The 24288-nt window shown below is 36.1% G+C and overlaps 2 protein-coding genes, 1 long non-coding RNA gene and 1 other non-coding gene across 8 annotated transcripts; 2 read left to right on the top strand and 2 right to left on the bottom strand.

Moving 5' to 3' along the window:
• Positions 1-594: 594 nt before the first annotated feature.
• Positions 595-6949, top strand: LOC128029328 (uncharacterized). 2 transcript variants are annotated; one of them, XR_008187362.1, is made up of 7 exons: positions 595-1170; positions 1731-1763; positions 1857-1950; positions 2032-2139; positions 2225-2253; positions 4593-4678; positions 5711-6949. It is a non-coding gene; the product is annotated as an uncharacterized LOC128029328 (long non-coding RNA). The 2 variants fall into 2 exon arrangements; XR_008187361.1 differs by lacking the exons at positions 2225-2253; positions 4593-4678; positions 5711-6949 and having other exon boundaries at positions 941-1170; positions 2032-2176.
• Positions 6950-9284: 2335 nt separating this feature from the next.
• LOC128029326 (transcription factor RelB-like) lies at positions 9285-17613 on the top strand. The gene is made up of 11 exons (XM_052617068.1): positions 9285-9687; positions 10249-10263; positions 10592-10755; positions 12409-12714; positions 13334-13494; positions 13607-13698; positions 13870-14001; positions 14099-14203; positions 14295-14510; positions 15470-15544; positions 15629-17613. The coding sequence occupies exons 1-11, from the start codon at positions 9651-9653 to the stop codon at positions 16108-16110; spliced, it is 1785 nt and encodes a 594-aa protein (XP_052473028.1). The 5' UTR covers positions 9285-9650; the 3' UTR covers positions 16111-17613.
• A 1371-nt stretch (positions 17614-18984) lies between these two features.
• Positions 18985-22922, bottom strand: mrpl28 (mitochondrial ribosomal protein L28). Of its 4 annotated transcripts, none has more exons than XM_052617063.1 (6): positions 22767-22922; positions 20862-21164; positions 20603-20755; positions 19499-19636; positions 19305-19394; positions 18985-19227 (listed from the first exon to the last, which is right to left on the bottom strand). In XM_052617063.1, exons 2-6 carry the CDS (start codon positions 21147-21149, stop codon positions 19132-19134), a joined length of 765 nt encoding a protein of 254 aa, XP_052473023.1. In that variant the 5' UTR covers positions 21150-21164; positions 22767-22922; the 3' UTR covers positions 18985-19131. The 4 variants fall into 4 exon arrangements, with proteins under 4 accessions (XP_052473023.1, XP_052473025.1, XP_052473026.1 ...); XM_052617065.1 differs by having other exon boundaries at positions 19499-19633; XM_052617066.1 differs by having other exon boundaries at positions 19305-19391; positions 19499-19633.
• An 87-nt stretch (positions 22923-23009) lies between these two features.
• trnastop-uca (transfer RNA opal suppressor (anticodon UCA)) lies at positions 23010-23096 on the bottom strand. The gene has a single exon. It is a non-coding gene; the product is annotated as a tRNA-Sec (tRNA).
• Positions 23097-24288: the final 1192 nt, after the last annotated feature.

Below are 24288 nucleotides of genomic sequence, written 5' to 3'. Positions count from 1 at the left end.
TATTTGTATTGGTTAATTTATTCTGCTGTCAAGATGGTCCATTAACAAAGCAGTTTCCGAGATAAAGTGAATAATATTCAACTGTTCAATATGGTGGCCCCTTTAAGGCTACCTGCTTTATGTAAAATTAGTCATCATGCATCATAATTGTCAAATGATTTGCTCCTTACTTTGTGGTTAAAACGTGCTTATTTCAGAACAAAACAACTTTAACAACTTTTTACTAATAAATTTAAGTTAAACAAACTCTTATTTGAAAATCAAATGTTCACCTCATAGTACACAAAGCAATATTTATTACGTTATACTACATATTATACCTGTATATTATTAAGAAATATTCCAAATCACAGAAAAGGCCCACTTTAAACAAGAAAACGTTTAATTAAAGTTCTTTTGACATTTAAAATTAATTTTGCTTCTGACAACAAAAGGTGACACAATTAAACTTACAAAACATAATAATAATAATAATAATAATAATAAGACATCAAGACATTTCGTGAGTCTGGAGGGTCAATATGGTGCAAATTCAGATTAAAATGGAGAGTTCAGTTCATTGAGCTGATCTGGGTCTCAGCACAGGCTGCTCCCCAGCAAACACAGAACGTTGTGAGGACGTTGCCAGTTAGTCGTCATTTGGTCAGCGCGACATTACTTTATGGCAACGTTGTGAGGACGTCGTGGTAAAGTTCCATTTTTTTAAATCTTGGCTAACTTCCCAGAAACGTCGTGGGCACGTACTCAAAAGACGTCGCTAGTTAGTCCCATTGGGGACGTTGTAGCGACGTGGTCAGCTGGTCTTCAGATAACTTTTAATATTATTGCACTAGATGTATTATTATTATTAAGATACCATTTGAACAGCATATTCTTTGGGAAATATACAAAAAAATTAATCAAGCATGTTAAAATAATTATATATATATATATATATATATATATATATATATATATATATATATATATATGCCATCAGTTTAAGAACAATAAAATAAACAATTTACTTAGCAAATGGTGATAATGTTTGTTAATGAAAGAGAGTACGGGACAAATTAACATTTAAACCTTAAACTAGCAGCGCACGTCACTTTCTGAGTGAAGTGCGCGACGTGCGCGTGCCCGTCATTTTGTAACGGTCAACTTCCAGCAGACGGACACGGAGCAAAGGTAAGTCCTATAAATCTACTTTTATTCATAGATTTTAACTGATTTAACGTTAAATGCCATCAAAGAGGAGTAGTGTTTTGTATTTTTGTAGGTTTTCTCTTTCAATTTAATAAATAAATGCTCTGTTTGGTTAATTAGCTCAAAAGCAGTCTCAGAGGTGGTCTAAGGTAACGGTAACTGTTAAAATCGAATATAACCTTACCTGTTTTAAATTATTTGAAATTTATAACTATAAACTATACAGTATTAACTTTCTAATAATTAAATTTTTAACCGTAGTAACGTTAATTAGTTTGTTTGAATACCTGCTGCTCGAGCTTGATGATGCTCATGCTAGCCATGCTGTGAACTTGAATATAAACCGATATAACGTTAAATATAAAGTTTAACTTTAATTAGACCGAGGCTGCCGAAATCATGTTCAGTGTAACGTTATGTGGGATTAATAATTTCCCCTTTTCTCCCTCAAGTGGCAGGCTTGTAAATTCTGTCATCTGTCATCTCAAATTGATCTGATACTTTCGTTTCACAAAAAGTAAACAAATTGTTCACTTTCTTAGGGCCTGACAACCACCAGTTGAGTCCATGATTCAGTGAGTTCCTTATAAGGAAATATATTTGTTACCACCTAGTAATTTAAATGTATTATTTATTGCTTTAAAATGAACACATATATTTATCATCAGGGGAAGAGACAGTCTGGGCAGCAGCAACAAGACAACTATTACAAGTAGAGATGGGTTTCAAGAACTGGTACTAATTTGGTTCCTGACTTGTTCGGTACTGAAAACATTTACATAAGTTACAGGATCAATAGTGCTGCTATCAGTATTCTTGTAACATTGATTCATTACCCTTTAGACACAACCACATATCCTCCAAATCATCTCTGCGTGGATGGCAGCAAGGATCCAGGATCAAGAGATCATTCTTCATGGAGACTGTTCCACAGGAAGCAGTTTCTCCTGGGTGAAAAACTAAACCTGGTTGTTTCAGCATCACTCAGGCAAGACTAAATACTTTTAAATTGATTTCAGTTGGTTATGTGTTTCAGGTCATCCTGACCATTCTGCTGTCCTGGATGTAAGTCCGTGCAGGAACTACATTTCTAGTTGTTGAAAGATTTGTGCAGCAGTATCCAGACATATAACGCCCCATCACACGGGGCGTCAACGCCTCTCGTTTACTTTTAAATGAAGTGACGTCAAGGATGGTGAAATTAATTCTAAATAGAAGTTGAAGACTTCTCAAGCGCCAATGCAGCCGTCCTCCAGTCAGAACATCTTATGCAAATACCCAAGCGCAGACGCAAGCCAATCAAGTGCATGCAATACCAGAAAACTAATGTGATTGGCTGTCACTATGAGAAGAGACAGTAATTCTGATCCGATATCAGTGTCGTGTTTTGCAAAAAAATTTTTAAATCAATGTAGAATTTTCTATACTTCTGTGTAGGGATGTCAATTTTCAATCATTTCCATGATTGATCGTCGTTTAAATTAATGATCAAATAATCGATTAATCGTTAACCTTAATGCTGCAAAGTCTATTGCAGTAACACCCAGTCACTGGTATGACAGGATGTGCAAAAGTGTGTGTGTGTGTGTGTGTGTTTGTTTGTGTATATATATATATATATATATATATATATAAAAAAAACTGTAAAATATATATTTTACAGTAAAGACCAAAAGTTTGGACACACCTTCTCATTCAAAGAGTTTTCTTTATTTTTATGACTATGAAAATTGTAGATTCACACTGAAGGCATCAAGGGCTATTTGACCAAGAAGGAGAGTGATGGGGTGCTGCACCAGATGACCTGGCCTCCACAGTCACCGGACCTGAACCCAATCCAGATGGTTTAGGGGTGAGCTGGACCGCAGACAGAAGGCAAAAGGGCCAACAAGTGCTAAGCATCTCTCGGGGAACTCCTTCAAGACTGTTGGAAGACCATTTCAGGTGACTACCTCTTGAAGCTCATCAAGAGAATGCCAAGAGTGTGCAAAGCAGTAATCAAAGCAAAAGGTGGCTACTTTGAAGAACCTACAATATGACATATTTTCAGTTGTTTCACACTTTTTTGTTATGTATATAATTCCATATATAATTCCACATGTGTTAATTCATAGTTTTGATGCCTTCAGTGTGAATCTACAATTTTCATAGTCATGAAAATAAAGAAAACTCTGAATGAGAAGGTGTGTCCAAACCTTTGGTCTCAAACTGATATATATATAAATATATATATTAGACAGTTTCATCGGATGCACGCGCCTGGACCTAAGTTAACTTCCGGTCTGTGTTGTGTATATCGGTCTGGCTGCGGTGCCATCTACAAACGCAGTTAAAGGCAAGGTGATGAGTAGACTGAAGTTGGGCTCAGGTGGTTGTGCTGCTTCGTTGAATAAACATGAGTAACGTTACGTACTGCACGTTTAATAATTCCTAACATTTATATGTTTAAATATCAAAACGAGGCACAGGTGTTTTTATATCGCTGTATTTCTGAAGAAAGACTTGCATGTTATATGCCTGATAAAGCAGCGTGTGAGCGTAGCAGCTCTGCTTTGTTTACAGCTGTTACTGGGGAAACCTCTATTTCTCGCACTTTATGTCTATGCTTTAAAACATCTCCTGCTGGCAAAGGATGAATTTGCATTTTCATTAAGTCCGCCTGATCCACGCAGCAAACATATTTTGTTTGTTATCAAAAAATATCTACTCTAGAGGGACTTGGCTGTTGTTATTGATTCTATTTGGAAGTCTACCGGTTAGGTTAGGTCCACAAAAGCGCGCATGCGCAGTAACGTTTGTTTATGTTGTTGCCGTTGAAACCGTCTATATATATGTGTGTGTGTGTGTGTGTGTGTGTGTATAATGTATGTGTGTGTAAAATACATTTCTTTTAAATTTATAGCACAGTAATGAAGGCAGCAACATGTGGTAGATGGGACAGAACAAGAATCTATCATTGTGCTAATGTATTATAATACGAAAGGGAATGGCTCCTATACAGCGTGCAGCACGTAAACACAACCAGTGCTCAGAATGATGCACTTGAAGCAACACAGAGTCACAGCGTGTAGCATTACTCACAGAAATGTTCAAAACACCAAAGGAAGAAATATTGTTGTGTATTATATGTGTGCAATATTTTGAGCCTTTTCTTTTAACAGTTTTAAATATCAGTTATTGTGCGCTCTTGAAGAGAGTTTCATTGTTTTGACTGTAGTAACTAGGGCTGGGATGATATGCTAATCTGCCAATTCAATACTATCCCGATACTTGTGTGCCGATTCAATATATATTTATATATATATATATATATATATATAATTTAGCATTGTGATTATAGTTATATAACTATTGCAATTCGTGACTTATCCAAATTGTCTGTAAAATGATGTTTGTTTCTGTAGATTTGAGGGAAAGATTAAAAACAAGGAGGTCTGGGAATGACTGAAGGGAACTGACAGCAGTGAGGGAAGGAAGTTATCACCAGAATGTAAGTTCTTTGAGAATGTGTGCTTTGTTTATTACAAGTTGAGTTTTCATTTAAATGTGGCAATGTACACAACTGGTCAAACGTTTTAAATATATTTTAAAAGTTTAATTTATTTCTATAATGCACAGCTATATTTTCAGCATTAATTACTCCAGTCTTCAGTGTCACATGATCTTCAGAAATCATTCTAATATGATGATTTACTGCTCAATACATTTTTCTGATTATTATCAGTGTTGGAAACAGTGGTGCTGCCCAAACATTTTGTCTACACTACAGTTATATTTATTTATTATTTATTTTATTTATTTATTTTATTTGGGGGTGGTTGGCTAATAGCAAGAATGCATAAAATTGAAAACCAGTGGTAGAGAAGACTTTTGTAATTTTACAAAAGATTACCTTTTTTTCAATGTTTTGAACTTTGTGTTTTATAAAATAATAATGAAGAAAAAATTCAACTTTCCAGAAATGCTAAGTTTTCTTCCCCATCATTTCTAATATGGGGTGCGTTTCCCTAAAACCAACTTTGGTCACAAGTTCCTTCTTTACCAATAGAGTTCAGTGGAACTAACAACCGTAGTAAGCTAACTGCAGATGTGATTTACATCATGTATGTCATGAGCAGATGTACACTTTGATCTTAGCGGCAATAATGCGATTGGGTGCATGTAAATGCACTGATTTGTGATAATCAGCAATGTTTCCCGATCAGCAAATCAGTATATGAAAAAGATCATGTGACACTGCAGACTGGAGTAAAGTTACTGAAAAATTCAGCTTTGCCTCATAATTATTTCAATAAATATGTTTAAGTATATTCAAAAAAGAGTATGAAAACTGTTATTTCTTTCTTTCTGTTTTCTTTTTTTTTTTTTTTTACAATTACTTTAAAAAAAATTTTTTATCAAATTAATCTAGCCTTGGTGAGTAGAAGAGACTTCTCTTGAAAACCATAAAGAAAAGATTCCAGATTTTTGACTGGTTGTGAACATACATGAGCAACATTAACAAGATGATCCTCCCTTTCAGCTCAGAGAAGGATGTTGACAGTGCAGGTCCAGGATGAAGAAGAGGAGGAAGAACACGTTTAACAATTTTCTCATAAGCTTGCCATGTGTTATAATAAAAACAATGAACATGGCTACAATAATATGCTAAATGTTATTAAAAGATTCCAGTTTGCAAGAAGTCTGAGTGTCTGACTCTACACTAGAGGAACTCTTTTCTGAAGAAGATCAGGTGCTGAGAAGAAGCCTTGTTCTACAGCACAACACTGCAAGCATCCTGTCCTTCCCTCAGAAGAGCCTGTCTTCTGCTGCTGGGGTAAGAAACACCCTCTTCCTCTTCTCTATCAGCTGTCCAGCACCTAACTCTGCCTCCTCAGCACTGTCTGAAAGAGTCTTCTCCACAGTCAGTAATCACAGATCCTTCTGAGAAAGTCGATATGCTCATTTTCTTAAAAAACTTTGTTTTTTCGGGTGGGACAAATAATACAGGAGAGATGCTAGAAATCTCTATATTGTTCATTTTTCATATCTTTACGCTTTATGAATGTTTTTCTTCTGAGAAGCTCAAAAATTATGGTTCTTTGGTAATTGTTATATTGTTTAGTTTTATCCTCTGATAGTGAGCACAGAGCCCTGATCATGACATGCAAGAAAAAGAAAGAAATCATGTCCATGATTTACTAATTCGTTCCCTCTATGTACTAAACGTGCACGATTACTTTTACATTTCATTGATTTGCTAAATCGTATGCACAATTTACTAATTCGTTCTCTTGATGTATAAATAGTGTACACGTTTTAGCAAATCGAGGGAATGAAATAGAAAATCGTGCGCATGAATTAGCCTAAATTTTTTCCTGCATGTCGTGTAATTAAAGCACATCACCATCAGACATTTATACCAGGAGCCTCATATATGACGCTCACAGTTTTACTTTGTGCAGTATCTCGGTGCAGTATCTGCTGAATTGTTTCATATCTATTTATCATGTATTTTTTGTTGCACTAAATTATGTTGTATCAATAAGTTTAATGATAATTATTTTTAATTTTCACTAATAACGTCATTAACCATCTCCCCATCTTTAAGACAAAAAATTTCTATTGTTTATATTGTGTAATCTATGAATTGATGTGTTTAGTTTTCTGTGCTCATAACTTAGTAACATTTTGCATGTTTAAAGAACAGGTGCGATGTTCAAAATGTTTTGGCTTCGTATTTGTACAAAGTAGTGCTGAATAAATATTGATTTGTGAATGACTGCAGTGTGTTTTTGTCTATTTTATATTAGAATGTAATGTTTTTGTATTTGTTTGCATTGCATGTATGTAATTAATGTATTAACTATGAATCCCCTATAATTAGATTACAATTAGATTTCATAAGGTTTATTTTTTGCACCAGAGATGGATTGAGTTTATTAGTTCTTTATGTATTTCAAGGTAATGGTGAGGTGAAAATATGAATTACCAATATGATCCTGTAATGTCACGTCCTCATAACGTGCCAGTTTGGTCGTCAGGACATACTCATCACGTTCCAGCGACGTTCCACTATAACGTCGCCATGACGGATATGGGAATCACAAAGTTACGTCACTGGAACGTTATGTGGTACGTCGCTGAGACCAATATGGTATTTTATAGGAACGTCCTCATAACGTGACAGTTTGGTCGTTGGGACGTACTCATCACGTTCCAGCGACGTTCCACTATAACGTCGCCACGACGGATATGGGAATCACAAAGTTACGTCACTGGAACGTTATATGGTACGTCGCTGCGACCAATATGGTACTTTATAGTAACGTTCTCATAACGTGCCAGTTTGGTCGCTGGGACGTACTCCTCACGTTCCAGCGACGTTCCACTATAACGTCTCCACGACGGATATGGGAATCACAAAGTTACGTCGCTGGAACGTTATTTGGGATGTCGCTGCAACGAATATGGTCTGGTCCAGTTACGTCGTCACAACGTAACTGTGTTAGCTGGGTCAGTTTTTGACACTTCTGTCCAAGAGCAGACTGAATAAAAACATCCCCAGGGATGGAACGAGCCACTGATTCCACTCAGGTGCGTCACAGTATTGCATTTACTTGATCGTTTGAAAGAGCACCCAAAATCTGCGAGCGTATAAACATCCTTTTCTGATACTAAAGCATTCGCAGGTTTTAAATCCGGAGTTCGCTGTGCGCGTGCGAGGTCCACTTAATATTTTACGCACTTGTCCACAGGCTAAGGGTCCGTGAGTCCGACCGTAAATGACTATCACCGGCTGTAAGTTTAGCACGGCGGCGAACTTATTACAATCGTCTCAATCAAAATGTTGTCTTTGGTACTGCGGTGCGTAGGAGTGCACGTGGTAGCCGACCGTGGGCTTCTGCGCGTGCCAAACTCCAGCCCAAATTCCCAAACCGTGACGTGAACCCAAAACAGCTGTCTTCTAAATTTTGGTCTCTGCTTCGCGTGGGAGAATTCACGTGCTCGTTTTATGCATGTCCGTCATATGACTATCACGGGCAAAATGTCAGGCGTTTAATTTGTATGTTTATGAAACTGTGCTCTCGGTGTGTAGGCGGCATATTTACATACTCCATCCTTTTAAATAAAACAAGGTAGTTTAACCAGTACTGTAAATCACCCGAGTGATTTGCGGCTCAGATGTAAATCTCTTTTCTGCCTTACTAATGCTGTATTATCAAAGGCTGACGCAATGCTGAAACCAACAGCTCGGTGTGCACTCATTACACCCATTTACTAGAGATCACGTGACTATTTCAGACCGCTCACTCTCCAAACAAGTACTCCGTTTATATGGGTAAATGTATAAGGACTGCACAATTAATCAGATTTCTAATCGCGATTACAATTACGGATGCCATAATTACGTAATCATTCAAAGTGGCAAATAATCGTTCAAAGTCGACTAATGTCATTCTGCACGCTTTAATTTTTTTTCCCTACGTATTATCTTGAGTCCCCCAATGTTTTAGTATAACATTATAATACCATTCATCATTTTATTTTTATTTTTAATATAATTTAAAGAAGAAACCAGTCCGATGTATATTTTACATTTGTGGATTAATACTCTTAATAGAAAAGCACTTAAGTTATTTTCATATAAAAATACGGCATGCAGTTCCAAGAGGAAAAAAAAACAATGGTATAAACCATTCAATGCAAATAATGCTAATCGTAATTAATAATCGCAATAACGATTTCAAGGGATAGACAATTATGTTTTTTTTTTCATAATCGAGCAGCCCTAATATGTATATGTGTGTGTGTAGCTTATATAAAATAAAAATATTATAATTAGAATTGTTTTATATATATATATATATATATATATATATATATATATATATATATATATATATATATATAAAATAAACATCCAGTAGTACATTTTAATTCGATTTCGATTTTATATAATGGAATTTATTTATTACTATCTATTATTACTTCATCGTATCGGTTATTTTAGGCTGTTTGTGTGTTTGTAAGTTACTTGTTATTGTTGCGCTTTCTTGAAACTCACCTGTTGTTAGTCGTTGTCATGGTGATGAATCTTGGGGTTTCCCCAGTTGTGACGTAGGGGGATTTCCACCCACCCGATCAGACCTCTAGTACCCAGAAAAAAAAGGGTGGAAGAAATACGCAGCGAAGGTGTTTCTGTTTGTCATGTCACAGTCGTCTAGTGGCTGAGGAACAGCTAAGCGGTCTCGCATTTTATCTCGGGATTTATTTTTCAAAAAATCTTCCGTTAAATTCAGGTTTCCAAAAAAAAACAAAAAACAGGCGAAGCACCCGGAAATGAGTCCATAACGCGGGACTGATGATCTGATCGCTGTTTAGGAGGATTGCGATTCAACACAAGAGCGTGTAGGAACCAAGAGACTCCTTTAAATAATTTGTTCTTCTTCTTCATCATCATCATCATCATCGTCCCAGCAATGAGAAACATGAGCGCTCGGAACGGCACAGCGGGAGGTCAGTACAGTTCTCACTCGTTCACCTCGGCCCTGTTGTCTCTGATTCAGCAGGTTTTAAGAATATTTGCTCCACATTACTCCTTAGCGATACATTATGTACCCATTATGCACTAAACTCGAACGGCAGATTTCACCACATCACTTTATATTACGTTTTATGACACAAAAGTCCACGGGGTCATCAAAACTAAGTTGTTTTCTTAGAGAAGTGGGTGTTTTCTAAAGTTACAGGCCTGTGTTGAAACAATAATACAGGCCCGCGAAAGTCTTTCCTGTTTTACTGTCGCAAAAAAAATATATATTTTAGGATGTTTAGTATGTGTTGAGAAGTATGTTTATCATATGATCATGTTTCATGACTCGTTTTAGCGCATTTGTTTATTAGCTGATAGCTGATGAAGTCGAGCTGCCGCAGACACGTTTATCAAACGACGTTGTCATCAACTGCTCGTTTTGTGTTAAATAAACAAATAAAAAGTTGCTTTCAGTTTCGTTTTCCGGAAATGCGCATATGTTTAACTGGTTTTCTCTCTATTTCTCCCATCATGCCTCCCATCAGCAGACCTTTATCTAGGTGAGTGCAGGTGTGACGTCACCTTGGTTGTCCACATTGTTTCTTTTTTCATACATTGCATGTTTTATAGTTTTTAAGGGATAATTCAACAAAACATTTGGTCATTATTTAGTCACCTTTAAAACCCAGTGGCTTCCCATGGAACACAAAAGGAGATGTTGTGCAGTCCAGCAGTCACCATGTTGTTTTCCATGCAGTAAAAGTACACAATACTGCCATTCTGCCTAACATCTGATTTTGTGTTACATGGGGGGGGGGGGGGGTATATTTTAAAATGTGATGTCTTTAACAAGAGCTCTTGTTTATATTGATTAAAACTGTCCCTCAGATATTATAGATGAATACCTCACAGAGAAAACGGTCAAAGAGCGGACCGTAACGCTCCCTGGTCCTCCTCCTCCACCGGTGGACCAGGACGTCCAGCCAGCTGGTCCTCCGTCTAGAGGCAGGAGAAGCGCACCGGTGCTGGTCTCCAGAGGAACAGCTCCACATGTGAGTCTTTCTGCTGTCACACTAAATTGAACCAAAAGAGCAGTTGTTGTATCAGCTGCTAAAGCAGGCAGGCATTACTAATATTACTGTACATACTTTCTGAAACCCTTAAAAGGATATTTCACCGTCTCAACGTTATGTCATTCCAAACCTATATGAATGACTTTCTTCTGTGGAACATGAAAGAATATATTGAAGAATGCTGGTAACCAGATGACCATTGACTTCCAAACACAGAGACATTTCTCTAAGTATCTTCCTGTGTGTTCCAGAAAGTCATTTTATATTTAGATTACAATTTTAATTTTGGGGTAAATTGTCCCTTTAACACTAACGCTATTAGGTGCGTAACTCATCCTGCATTGTTTGTGCTATGGACAAGATTGATGCCTCATATTCTGTGGCATATTGATTGTATTTGCTCTAACAGCTCACTAGACTTGTTTTTTTTTTTTTTTTTTGGTAGATATCGAAACTTGTTATTCATGACATCAGGCTTTTTTTTTTACTCTCAGAAGGGTGATTGTAATTCGATGCCTACGTTCAGTTGGCGTTCTCTCCCCTATACAAAAGAGAGTCAGGCACATACCCTCCTCTCTGCTTCTCTCTTTCTCATTGGCTGATATTTCGTCCAGTGATGTGAGCTTCCTGTTTCTTCACCATGCTTCTTCTGGCTCTTCTCAGCGGCTCTTTGTGTAAGCGATCTGAGTCCATCCTCAGGCATGTCCAGACTTGGTGTTTGTCTGTTGTCTTCTCAAAAATGCAACATTCTGATACTTTTTATTCCTCTGTTATTATAATTGTGCTCTTTGTGTTCAATATCTGCATGTCTCAAACAAACTGTTACTCACTCTCTTTCTCCCTCTTTTACCACACGCTCACTTTCTCTTTCTCTCTTGCTGTTTTTTTTTTTTTTTTTGTGGTGGCATAGATTTTTTTAATGCAGAGAGTGAGCTGAAGATGAATCGTTTGTCTTTCCATTAATGATTTCAAATACTGGAAAGTCAGAGAGGGAACGTGTGATTTCAGCTTAGTAATAAAACAAGCTAATGTGGTTTTTCTCAATTCTTGGTGTTGCTGCTTCATTACGTGGGGGTTTGAAAATAAATGATTCAGTGACTGCCTTTAAAAAAAAAAAATCTTAAACATGTAAACCCTTTTGGCGGATCTTCATCAATCTTTTTGTTGAAATATTTTGTCTCTTGCTCTATTCAGTTGTTTGTTCATTTATTTGTTATCTGAAAATCTAGCTGCCAAAGTTTTAATATTCATTCTATAACTATATTGATAATTATGCCAATAATGACCCAGAGGAATTATAGCGTTAGGATCACTTTTTGGCATCACTTTTTTTAATAAACAACAACAATGAAGCTAATAAAAATTCACCCGACTTTAAAGAGCTACATCAATTAGAGTGGCACACAACAAAGCACATAGTGCAACCATGCAATTGAACGATGGATGTGCTAAAAATCTGTCAAAACACTTTATCAACTCCCTGGAAACCTTTAGGACACTATAGATCCTGTATAGCATTTGCTAAAAGTGATCAGAAATATTTGCAACTGTATACCAATGAACTTTTCTACAGATGAGCACCATTTATTTTCTTCATATTTTCAAATGTAGCTTGCATCTCCCTTTTCACAGAACCCATACATCCTTGACCAGACCCCAACGGTGCACACTGATGGTATGGCACCAATGCATTCCATGCGAGGCCAAAAAGTGGCTTCTCAGCGACGTGGACAGTCATCTGTAGCGCAACACAGACTTCATCCAACGCAGACTGGAACAGAACATCTGGAGCGCTTCCTGGAAAAGCCAGAGCTGGTGGTGGTGGAGCAGCCAAAGGAGCGCGGCATGCGATTTCGCTATGAGTGTGAGGGACGATCCGCGGGCAGCATACTTGGAGCCTCCAGCACTGACTCCAGCAAGACTCTGCCTGCCATTGAAGTGAGTCAGAGGAAGAAGGTTTGGGATGGATGCTAATGAATGAGTCAACGTCTATTTTTAGAAGTTAACTAATGTAACTCTCTAAAACGCTTCCTTTTTAAAATGAGTCTTTAAAAAAGTCAAAAAAATAGTTGTGTTTTCTTGTTGAGTATCATACTTGATATATATCAGGCTTTTCTGGCTCATATAGTATGATATAGAAGAAAATGGAGCTCATACTATAGGAGAACAAACCCCCAGTTTTATTCATGTTTCAATTCACGTTTTTAGATGCCATAGAAATCAGTGTTGTTAAAACAGTAGGGTTAAGAAATGTTCATCAGTTAAACCTTGTGAAACTCTCATTTCATTTCCATTGTGTCATATTTTTCCACTTACATGAATTACAAATTTATTTGCCCTCCTTAGAGTGGGCGTGTCTGGAATGCACCGACTATCCCATAACAGTGGGGCATCCCCCATCAACTCAAACTTTTAATTGCAGTTAAAAATGAAAGTTCCCTGGGGAGTTGTGCGACGTGTGGGCAGACAAACAAACATGTTCAACCACAAAGAACCGATTTCAGCAGTGTTAAGAAAACAAAAGTAAAACTGTATTTTGTCTTTTCACCTGTTTTAGATTCAAGGCCCCATTGATAATATCAAGAAAGTGATGGTCACCGTGTCTCTTGTGACGAAGGACATCCCGTACCGCCCACATCCACACTGCTTAGTCGGGAAAGACTGTGCGGATGGCATCTGTGTCATCCACATCAATCCCCACAGCGCTCGTCGACACAGGTTTGTTTCTGACAACGTCAATGTTTTGGGCAATATGGGACAGTATGGTCAGTAGAACATGATCGGAGAGTAAAAATGTTATTTCCTGCCTGAGTGTGTTGGTGTTTTCCAGCTTTGCGAATCTGGGCATCCAATGTGTGCGGAGGAAGGAACTTGATGCCTCACTGCAGAAGAGGAGGAATAAGAATATCGATCCGTTTAACAGTGAGTTGTTGAATGATATTGCAGACCGAATGACTCTGTTCTGAAGTCTTTGAAAACCTATGATTCCTCCATAAGCTGCGCATTAGGTTTTGTAGCAGGTTCTTATTAATACTCTTCCACTGTAGCAGAGTATGGGCATTTTTTGAATGTTTTTGGCTTGTTCTCCACCAGCGGGTCACTCTAAGAGCATCGAGGACATGGATATGAACGTGGTGAGACTGTGTTTTCAGTGTGAGCTGGAACGAAAGGATGGCGACCGAATTCCCCTCGCCCCTGTGGTTTCCAGCCCCATTTATGACAAGAGTAAGAGCAAGATATATGTTGGGCAAGAAACTTACTCTACTCAAGTACACAGAGTCCTGGTAGATAATGTTTGGATTGTTTCTATTTGTCTGAATAGAGGCGACCACAACAGCAGAGCTGAAGATCAATCGGCTTAATGTTGTCAGAGGCCCCTGCACAGGAAAGACTGAAATTTACATGCTCTGTGACAAAGTGCAGAAAGGTAACTGGACTCCTATTTAGTTCACAGCATCTCATTTTGCCAATACAGCTGGGCTGAAATAACTCATGTGTGTATCTGGAAACCTCCATAGATGACATTGAGATAATCTTCAGCAAGGACGACTGGGAGGCCAAGGCGGAGTTTGCTCAGACTGATGTCCATCGACAAATCGCCATCGTCTTCAAGTCCCCACCCTTCAGGGAGCAGAACATAACCGAGGAGGTGGAGGTCAGCGTGTGTCTACGCCGCATCTCTGACCGGATAGACAGCGAGCCGGTCAATTTCACGTATGTTCCAGACAATGCAGGTGAGTTATCAGACACCATAAAGACAAGATTATTAGATAACATAAGGTGACAGATGTGAGGGAATATCTGGGGTTTATTTTACTCTAAAATCAAAGGATACAAGTATTATAAATCTTAAATGAATAAAATATTATGGTGTTAGAGAGGAAGTTTGAAGAATAGATAGGTGAAAGGATTATAGTGTATAAAAGAAGTAATTATATAAATCGTTTACAAAGTATATATATCCATCCATTCAAAAATTTTGTGTCAGTTTTGAGATCATTAAATAATAAATAAAATAACTCTATTTTAATATATTTTAAAATGCTGTTTATTCCTGTGATGGCAAAGTTGAATTTTCAGCGTCATTACTCCAATTTTAAGTGTCACGTGATCCTTCAGAAATCATATCACTATATGCTTGATTTACACAATGCATTTATTCCAGGAATCTTTAAAGAAACAAAGTTCAAAAGAACAGCATTTGAAACCGAAATTTAAAAGTCTTGATTCTTTATCAACATTTATAAGCCATTTAGTGCATCCTTCCTGAAGAAAAGTATAGAAATATATAAATAAAAAAGGTGTAATGGTCCCAAAAATGTTAAATATGTGTCACTTTCAGGTTTCTTGAGTTTAAAAGTGATTTCATACAAAAGAAGACCAGTAGAACGGTTAACTGAAGCAAAACGCCTCACATCCTAGAAATGAATCAGCTTTTCTCTTGCTAGTTTCTAAAATATTATAAAAAGAGGGTGTGTCACCATGTCAGTTTTTCATTATAAATGGCAGCATTATAATCGTTTAAACTGAAAGTATGCATGAGGAAACTGATGCTTTATAATAGGTCTTCTGTTGTCACCAAACACAAACCATTCTGTTGCAATCAGTGCCTTTTTAGTCAGCCCCATCACATGCTTCTGTCACCCTGTAACATGAAAGGAAGGTTAATCTGAGTGGCTCTTTTGATCTGCAGATCCCTACGAAGTGAACCGCAAGAGGAAAATGAAATCTGATGTTAAGTTCAGCGAGCCATGCAGCGTTCCTCAAAGTAAGGATGTTTGTAAATTAAAAAGACCTTAATATTCTATCAAACTTTGACTACATTAATTAAGTAAAATCCCTCCTCTCTCAGATCAAGACACTGTGAATGAACTCAGCATGCCACAGCATTTTGAAAACCCATTCTACAACACTCCCGATTTTAACATTCCGGGTGCTTCCATGGCAGTCCCTGTTATGGATGCGGGCGCCCACGTGCCATCCCAGGTTATGGAGGGAATCCATTATAATGAAGACTTCAAACAAGAGGACGGTTGTGTTAGCATGGACCAGGACACTTTAGATACTGTCCTCCAAGGCATCAGCAAATGCTTGGCTCAGCCAGGTTCAGACCAGCTTCTTAATCAGTTGTTTTTTCCCGGCGATCTCAACTTTGGGTTAGATAGCACAGATATGAAATTGAACGTCAACCAACCGATGATGAACATGTCGTCTATAAACGACGTGCACTTCAGTCAGATGGTGAATGAGAATCAGGTCTATCCAGCAGATCTGGAGAACATCGACGGCCTCATTTTCTCCTCTGTGAAGAACGAGAACAACCTGGACCACTGAATGCCACTGGGACTTTGTACTTACAGTCAATGTTGACTGTAAAATAATTTTGGACTAGGAAAAGACACTGACTTCAGAAGTCAAACTTGCTGTTGACTGCCAAACCTGTTCATCTGGCACTATCTGACTTCCTGTTTGGTAGTATGAACATACTAATGAAGTAAATATCCTGCTCAGCCGCTGGTCTTATGGATGGACAAGACACTGAGGCAAATGAAAAGTAGAAAAGATGTAGCCATTGTGTACTTTAGTAAAAAGGGAGCAACAGCTGCTGCTCAACTGCTTGTGATGTGCCAGTTCTGAAATGTGATCTGTCATGCATTCGCTAATTTATTGTGTGGGTTTCAGAGCAGAACCTATTAGTATTGTGTAGATGGTCCCAGACCCAAATTCACTTCATATTTAAGTGTTATATAACACAACATTTCAGAATAGTTCATCCACACAGGGATTTCAGTTCACAGCATTAAGGGGAGAAAATCAGACGTTTAAACATAATTCATAAAACATAGTTGGATTCATTCATACCAATCTGATACCATGATCAAGCTAGGTGTGACAAAACGGTAGAAGCCATCTAATCGACAACAATAAAATCCTGCATTGAATTATCTGCCCGCTGGTTGAAGTTTGTAACTCCTGATTAAACAAATAATACAAATAGTGCGTTATTGTGATATTTGGTTAACCAGGCTTTTAGGAGCTGTTCACACATAACACGTTCTTCAACTTCACTGTGACGCTTTTCCATTGTCTTTCTATTTTATCATGCACAAGACGGATGTGTTTGATCTGTTGCACTTGTGTCTTGTGCATGACATAATGTTTTTTTTTTAAACTTGAGTTAAAAGAGTTCCGCTTTTTAAATCGCGTCTCTAGTCCTTGTGCTTTTGATTTAGTTTTTTCATTCTACTGCCTGTGTCTCGTGTTTTTAAACACTAGGAAATCTGTGTGAATGGCTTCTAAGCTTGCAAATTCTAACTGAATTGCAAATTAAGTGGAAATTTTTAATTTCTTTGGCCTTGGTAATATGTTTATGCAATTTAAAGTACATTAATTAACACATTTTATAGTGTTATTATAGTGAAATTTGGATTTGAGCCCCACCCACAAAGAAATCTCATTGGTCTTAAGTTGTATATTAAACAAGTTCAGATTGGCTACTTTGCACAGGATTTTATTTATCCTGGAAACTTGACCTGTCACGCCTGGTCATGATGTGAGGTTATGGGAAACTGAAAAGGATGTAGTTGAGTCAGTGGCAAAAGGATTTTAGTGACTTTTATCTGTCATATCAATGTTTGAAGGAAGCTTGGTTCACGATCATAACCATTAGAAAGCATTTTGTTCAAGTATACACATATAATGTCTGTAATACTGCTGTGAATTTTTAATGTGCTGTGTAAAAATCATTTAATTGCATTCAAATATCATCCCATTCTGCTTCTTATCGTGTGTTGTTGCTGTCGATATTAAAATCATGTGTTCTGGAAAATGACTAAATTTTGTCTTCCCTTAGTTTTCTTCATTAGTCACCATCTAATTCATAATCCCTGTCATGGCTCCAGTGTTGGGGAAAGTTACTTTTAAAAATAATGTATTACAATATCACGTTACTCCCTAAAAAATAACTAATTACATTACTTGGTTACTTTTTATGAAAAATAATGCGTTACACTACTTTTGCGTTACTTTTTTAAATGAGCAGATCTTGATTGTTTTTAATAAAATAAGTTTATACTGTAGCAAATATAAAAGCTCATACTGTAGCAAATATAAAAGCTCTTTCATGCCCAAAAGTGCAATGAAACCTCAGACTGAAGGAAAATAAATTCACGTATGTACAGTAGAACACAGGAGAAGGTTCAACACTCTTCAGCAATAAAACAATGAAGCACAATTGTTAGTTTATTTAAAGTCATTTCAAATGTCCATCGGTCTGAAAGGAATTCAAACCTTGATTTTATGCCATTTATGTTTTTGTATTTAAGAGCTACAGGGGAATCAGTCACTTCCTCATTCACTACAGCTATTGTTGTGCTTTGTTGCACTTCTGTGATACTATATATAGAGTTCAGAGCTGTCGCTACACGCATTCAACATGCCACAATCTCTGACAGATCGACTTCCAGTCTTTCGTCAGATTTTAAGAATTATGCTTAAATTGTTGCTTTAAGTTATTTTATTCAAGCTTTCATTATTACCAACTAGCCTAATTTCAGTTACTTTAAACAAAAGTTATTTTTATGTGTGTGTGTGTGTGTGTTGTGGCTCCCGTGAGAAGTGATTTCACACCTCGGTTCACATGACTCAAGATGACAATGTGGACAACATCTCTCTGTCTGTATGTGTGTGTGTGTGTGTGTGTGTGTGTTGCAATGCTGTAAAGCCTCAAAGAAAGTCCAGTATTGTGCAATGGGACTGTATGCTGCCAAAAGGAAGGCTTTTAGACACCACATTTGAACTCCTAAAAAACTACTTGCTTTAATTATTTTGCAATGTGAATTCATGATTTTGAAGTTATTTTTTTCTATAACATACAAAACACTATATAGTTTACTACTACTAAAAAAAAAAAAAAAAGCACTATGGGAAATAAAACCATCTCAATTTGTAAATCGTAATAATAAACATCCTCATTACATGCTGCATCAAGCTAACAGTTTATAATTCCCACAGCCAGAACCTTCCGGGAAAGTTCTGATAGTTATAAATAAAGAAATCTATAATGAACCTTTTCTGAAATTCTGAGAACATTAGAGAACATTCCTAGAAAGTCCAGATTTGGTTTCTAAAGGGTAACGGAATGGGAACCAATGTTAGTAGGACATTCCGGTTTCCAAACAGCCAGAAAATAAGGAAATTCCAGTCAGATTAGCTGATGCAATTTATTCTGAAATAAAAATGCCATATGTACAGAAAATAAGCATGTTGTTGGTGATGTTAGTACAAAATAAATACATTATTGTTTACTCTTCAGTCTGTGTGACTGACATGGAGGATGGAAGAGAAGAGAACAGATCATTTTTTCTCCACAATCTGAGGCTCTGAGAGCTTCTTAATGGTGAGCTCCTCCACAAGCTTCTTCACCAAACTGTGGTGAAGAGGCTCTGGATCCTGAGAACGAGAAAACGGAGTATTATTTAACTGATCAGACAGCGATCGGACATGCAGTGACCATCTTTCATATTCACCTTCTTTTCCAGTAGCCTCTGTTTCTCTACGGCTTCCTCTAGACTCAAGCCGACCCATTCAGCCTCCTCCTCCGGGATCTCAAACTGCTGCTTGTAAGAATTGAGAGAAAGGAAGAAAACACACAGGAGGATCATCAACAACATATGGCTGCAAATATACATACAGAACCACATAATAAATAAACTCATCTCACTTTGTAGCGGTTGTAGATTTTTTCCCTGCGAGACGGATCATCGGGGTACAAATCCGTGTCTTTCCGGGCCAGACGTAACAGCATTGCACGTTTTAGATCCATTCCAAACTTGGAGTTCAAATCTTGTTTTGGGGTCTGCTTTAAAAGAGATACACAATATATATGGACCACATTTTGCTATAAGATTTTTTCGTATAAATTACAAATATTTATTATTATATTAATGGTTACAACACACTGAAGCGAGTGACCCTTTACACATAAGAATATTAAATGTATTCTATATTTAGTAAATTACATTTTACACAACAATGTAATAATTAAATAAAATTAAAAATTAAATTAAATTAAATTAAATTCATGCATTAAGCAGACGCTTTTATCCAAAACGACTTACAGTGCATTCAGGCTATCAATTTTTACTTATAATTTTTACTTAATTTTTAATTCCTTACCTCTACCACTTGAGCTACAGGAACACTAATAATAATAAATATGATAAAAATATATATATCTATATAAATATAAAACTATTTAAATTCATCCAAAATAATAAAACATTAATAGCCAAAGACTTGTGAGGACTTGGAATAGTTAAAATAATTTTATGCAAGATACATGAATATATATAAAAATATATATATATATATTTTTTTTTTTTTTTTCTTTTTTTTTTTTCTATCTATCTATATATATATATATATAGTTTTGTAAAATAATAAGACTTACTAAATGCCACAGATATGTGTACTTCATTTTTTATAAAATAAAATTATATACAATTAAATACATTTTATACAGTATATTCCATAAGCACATATTATTATATAAATTTTTGTATGTATTTTTGTAATGCCAAATACCACTTTCTTGTATATAATAATAAATACACAATTAAAAATGTATATAAAATAATATTACTATCATAAACATCAAACTTAAATTTTAAATTTGTGAAATTTTAATTTTTTTAAAATGATAAAACACATTTTAAAAAAACTTTTTTCTGAGGACCTCTCAAAAAATAAAAAAATTAAATTAAAATAAAATAAAAACTTTTATAGTAAACCAACTTTTGAGGAATGCTCCCCAGATGAGCCTCACCTTCAGAATGTAGAAGTCAAAGCCAAAAGCAGCGTCAATAAGGTCCAGTGTGCGAGCGGTGACTGTTACAGTGAACTTTTGGTCGAGGATCTCACTGTACAGCTCTCTGTTAAACAGCTGCGGCTTCCAGGTTTTGCGCAGTCTTGTAGAAAGCTGGTGTGAAAAGTACATAATACATTCTGAGATGTCGTCTTCAGAAAACATTCAGATTTATCCACTATTCAAATCAATATTCAGTATTACTGTCGTACAATATTACCTTGTCATCTTTGGCATATCTGAAGCCAGATATCCAGCCTTCTCCCCCCCAGAGTCCGCTCTGTGATTCAGGCGGATAATAAACAGGGACAGGCACATCCTGGACTCGCTCTCTGTTTCCAGTTTTAGGACTGAGTCTGTATTTGACACCCAGTGGTTTCCAGTGCACAGGAGTAGGAGGGGTGGTGTCCTGCAGAGAACGCAGGTAGTGCTGGGGTAAACGGGCGTAGATGCCCTTCTGCAGCTTCAGGACTTCCCAGATTTTTGGTGGATACTTGTGTAGAGGCATTTTATTGGACAAAACCTTACAAAGAAGGGTAGAGTAGGTACATAAATCACACACATCCATGCATTGCATATATATATATATATATATATATATATATATATATATACACACACACACACACACACACATAGATATATATACGCATATATGTACATATAAAAAATAATAAGAATTTGTGTACACAAATTGTATAATATCCAAGGTACATATTTATAGTAACTGTGCAGTTAATTCTCATATTGTATTTTCAGAATGTTTTGGAATATTTGTCCTCTCCACAAATTTGTCACTACTGAAACACAGTAATAATAATTTAATTATTATTTCAGTTATATTATTGACCTATTAAGAGTTCGCTTACATCTACATTGCAACTTTTTTTTTTTTTTGCTATTTACATTTTTTCAGAGGTAAATCAATAATTATATTTTTAACAATATTTCAAGTTTAATTTATGAGATTTGTTGTATTTTTTTTAATCTAATTTTCTTTGTAAAAGGCAAAAGTTGATCAGACTGATTTTAAAGTTAAGGATTCATTCGTTTGAATTTACATTGAACCAAGTCATATCACCTTAGTTGATAATTCAGTATACTTGACAAAGCATCCCATGTTTCAGTAGTGACAGTAATGCTTTGGTAGTGAACACATCACATTACAGAATTTTAACTTGCATACAAAAATTTAAGTTAAAAAATACAAAAACTTCCCCCAAATATGACGATTGTGTGTTCCCTTGCGTCACTCCTGAAAAAATGATGACAATGTTTCGGTCCTGGCTGTTTCGGTGGTGACAATTTTATGGGATAACAACCCCCCCAGAAAAAAACAAAAACAAAGATGTCACTACCAAAACTTTAGATACTTTTGATCTCAAAGATGCTAATCAGCACATGGTTAACTAGCACGGTTCTGATCAGTTGTAAATTCATAAAAATTGTATTATAACAATAACTCCCCAAAAAAGTGTGCCTAACTGCAGGAAAAAGGTGTTCGGTAGTTATGCTCATTAGATTTACACACATATTTTTCAGACTTCTGAACAAATTTAGCTCAAAATGATGGGGTCTATATCTACTCCCCTGTAGCTATAAGAGAGATGGACACACGAATATGTCCTGATCATAAACGTAGGAGTGTAACTTAGTTCATTTTAGTCTCAGCCAATGGACTAAAACATACACTGTTTCGGTAGTGACATGGAAAATGCAGGACACTTTTTTATTTAATTTACAAAGAATTCATTTGAATAAATATTTGTTTTGAGCTTGTTTATATGTTTAAAAAGAACAAAGGAAAAAAAAAATGACTTCAATTTAATAAAGTTGAAAGTACCCAATACATTGTTTTACAGGTTCTATATTAAGCTTAGTGATATTTTAAATATTATAGTATTTTTCAATAGATAATAGAAGGATCTTAGTAAATATCTAAGATTTGAATACGCTTTTTTAATGTGTTTTTTGGTTGTGGGATAGCAGTTGTAGAATGGCCCATTTATGATAAGCTAACTGTTACAGCCAGATATGAAAATATACACTTTATAATATAACAAATCTAAAGATTAAAAACTAATAACGATAAGGGAAAGGCATGTATACAGTTCAGCATTCTTACCGTGCAAAGACGCGAACGGAGAATAATTGATTAATTTTACATGCTCAGTGTTAGCCTGCTAGCCTCTCAGTGCAGCACGCGCTGTCAAGCTAACCAAGGACAGCTCACGTCATTTCCTGTGACACACTGGAGGTTGGTGGCTCGGCTGAGCTTCCGGAGGTTTGCCAGCAGGGGTCTACACATAGGGTCTACAACATTAGCATTTTACCAAAAACACACGTGAGAGACGCTTCTTTCCCAGCACGCCCGAAAGGTGGAATTGAACCACTCTGCCGCTAGGCAGCTACAGGTTTGAAGCCTGCACCCCGGACCACCGAGGTTCATCCGGGCATTTTACACAGGTGAGTCCGCGTCAATATAAAGCTCGCTGCTGCGCAGTTTGTTACAACCACGGTGAGAGAATACTGTGAACCTGTATTTAACAGCATATCATAATTACTTTATCATATGTTGATGCCTTCTGTAGTATGAAGTTTAAAGAAGTGCGGAATGTGCAGAAATTCTACATTAAAACCAGTTGCAGCACATGCTAATTTATTACTTTCTATTGGTTCAGGAGTTGGGCGGAGATTTACACACTTCCCTTGTTTTGGTTAATCATTCTTTGCTGTGAATTAAAACCAAAACAAATATTTTTCATTATATAATGTTATTTTTAGATTTAAGAAAAGATAAAATAAAATACAAAAAATTAAATTTTACTAAAATAATAAAATAATTACATTCAATTAAAAGATAAAATAAAAGCATTTTAGCATCAGCAAATGTGTATTAGGGTGAATAAGGATGATGGGACATAAGGTCAAATGGGACAGTAGAACTATATAGAATTTATTTTCTCAAATAATAAGTGAAAAATAAAAAGGTTTTTCTTTTCTTTTATCTTTTCTGAGCCCTAGTTGTAAGACCACATAATTAAAATGGGATGCCCTCATAGAGATGGGCGAGGCTGGCATCAAACAAAAGTTGAACTTGAAATGAAGGAACTGAGGAAAGTGACATAATCTTTAGCTATTTTCCATAAGGTCCTAAAATTGTCATAGCTATAACATACAAACTTTAGTTGGAAACATAAATATGATGCCCAACTTCTACTAAACTAGTACAAAATGTGCTAATATCATGTTTTATTTTCAGAATTAGCTTGTTTTTAATTTTGTCCCATCCAAAGGTTTTGCTAATTAAGAAAATGATTGACCTTGTAATAGTGAACCATTGTATATGCTTTGTATGCTCTAAATAATGGTTCAACCGTTTTTTTTGTGCAAACCCTAATCAACAACAAAAATATTAACAAACTAACTGGATTTTGCTAAAATAAAAATTCAGAATTTGAAACCTTCTAAAAATAAAAGAATTGTGTGTATATACATATATAACACGTGTTAAACGTGTTAATTGGTGATGGGGCCACCCAATTTTTTTTTTTTTTTTTTTTGCTTGTCTATTTGATTTGTAAAAGTTTTCAGTGACTCTTGTACCACTTGCATGTGTTGTATTGTATGAACTGTGGATGGATTAA

This window comes from Carassius gibelio, chromosome A15 (assembly GCF_023724105.1).
Source record: "Carassius gibelio isolate Cgi1373 ecotype wild population from Czech Republic chromosome A15, carGib1.2-hapl.c, whole genome shotgun sequence".
Lineage (NCBI taxonomy): Eukaryota > Metazoa > Chordata > Actinopteri > Cypriniformes > Cyprinidae > Carassius > Carassius gibelio.
Note: the sequence above shows the minus strand (reverse complement) of the source record. Positions and strands in the feature narration are given on the sequence as shown.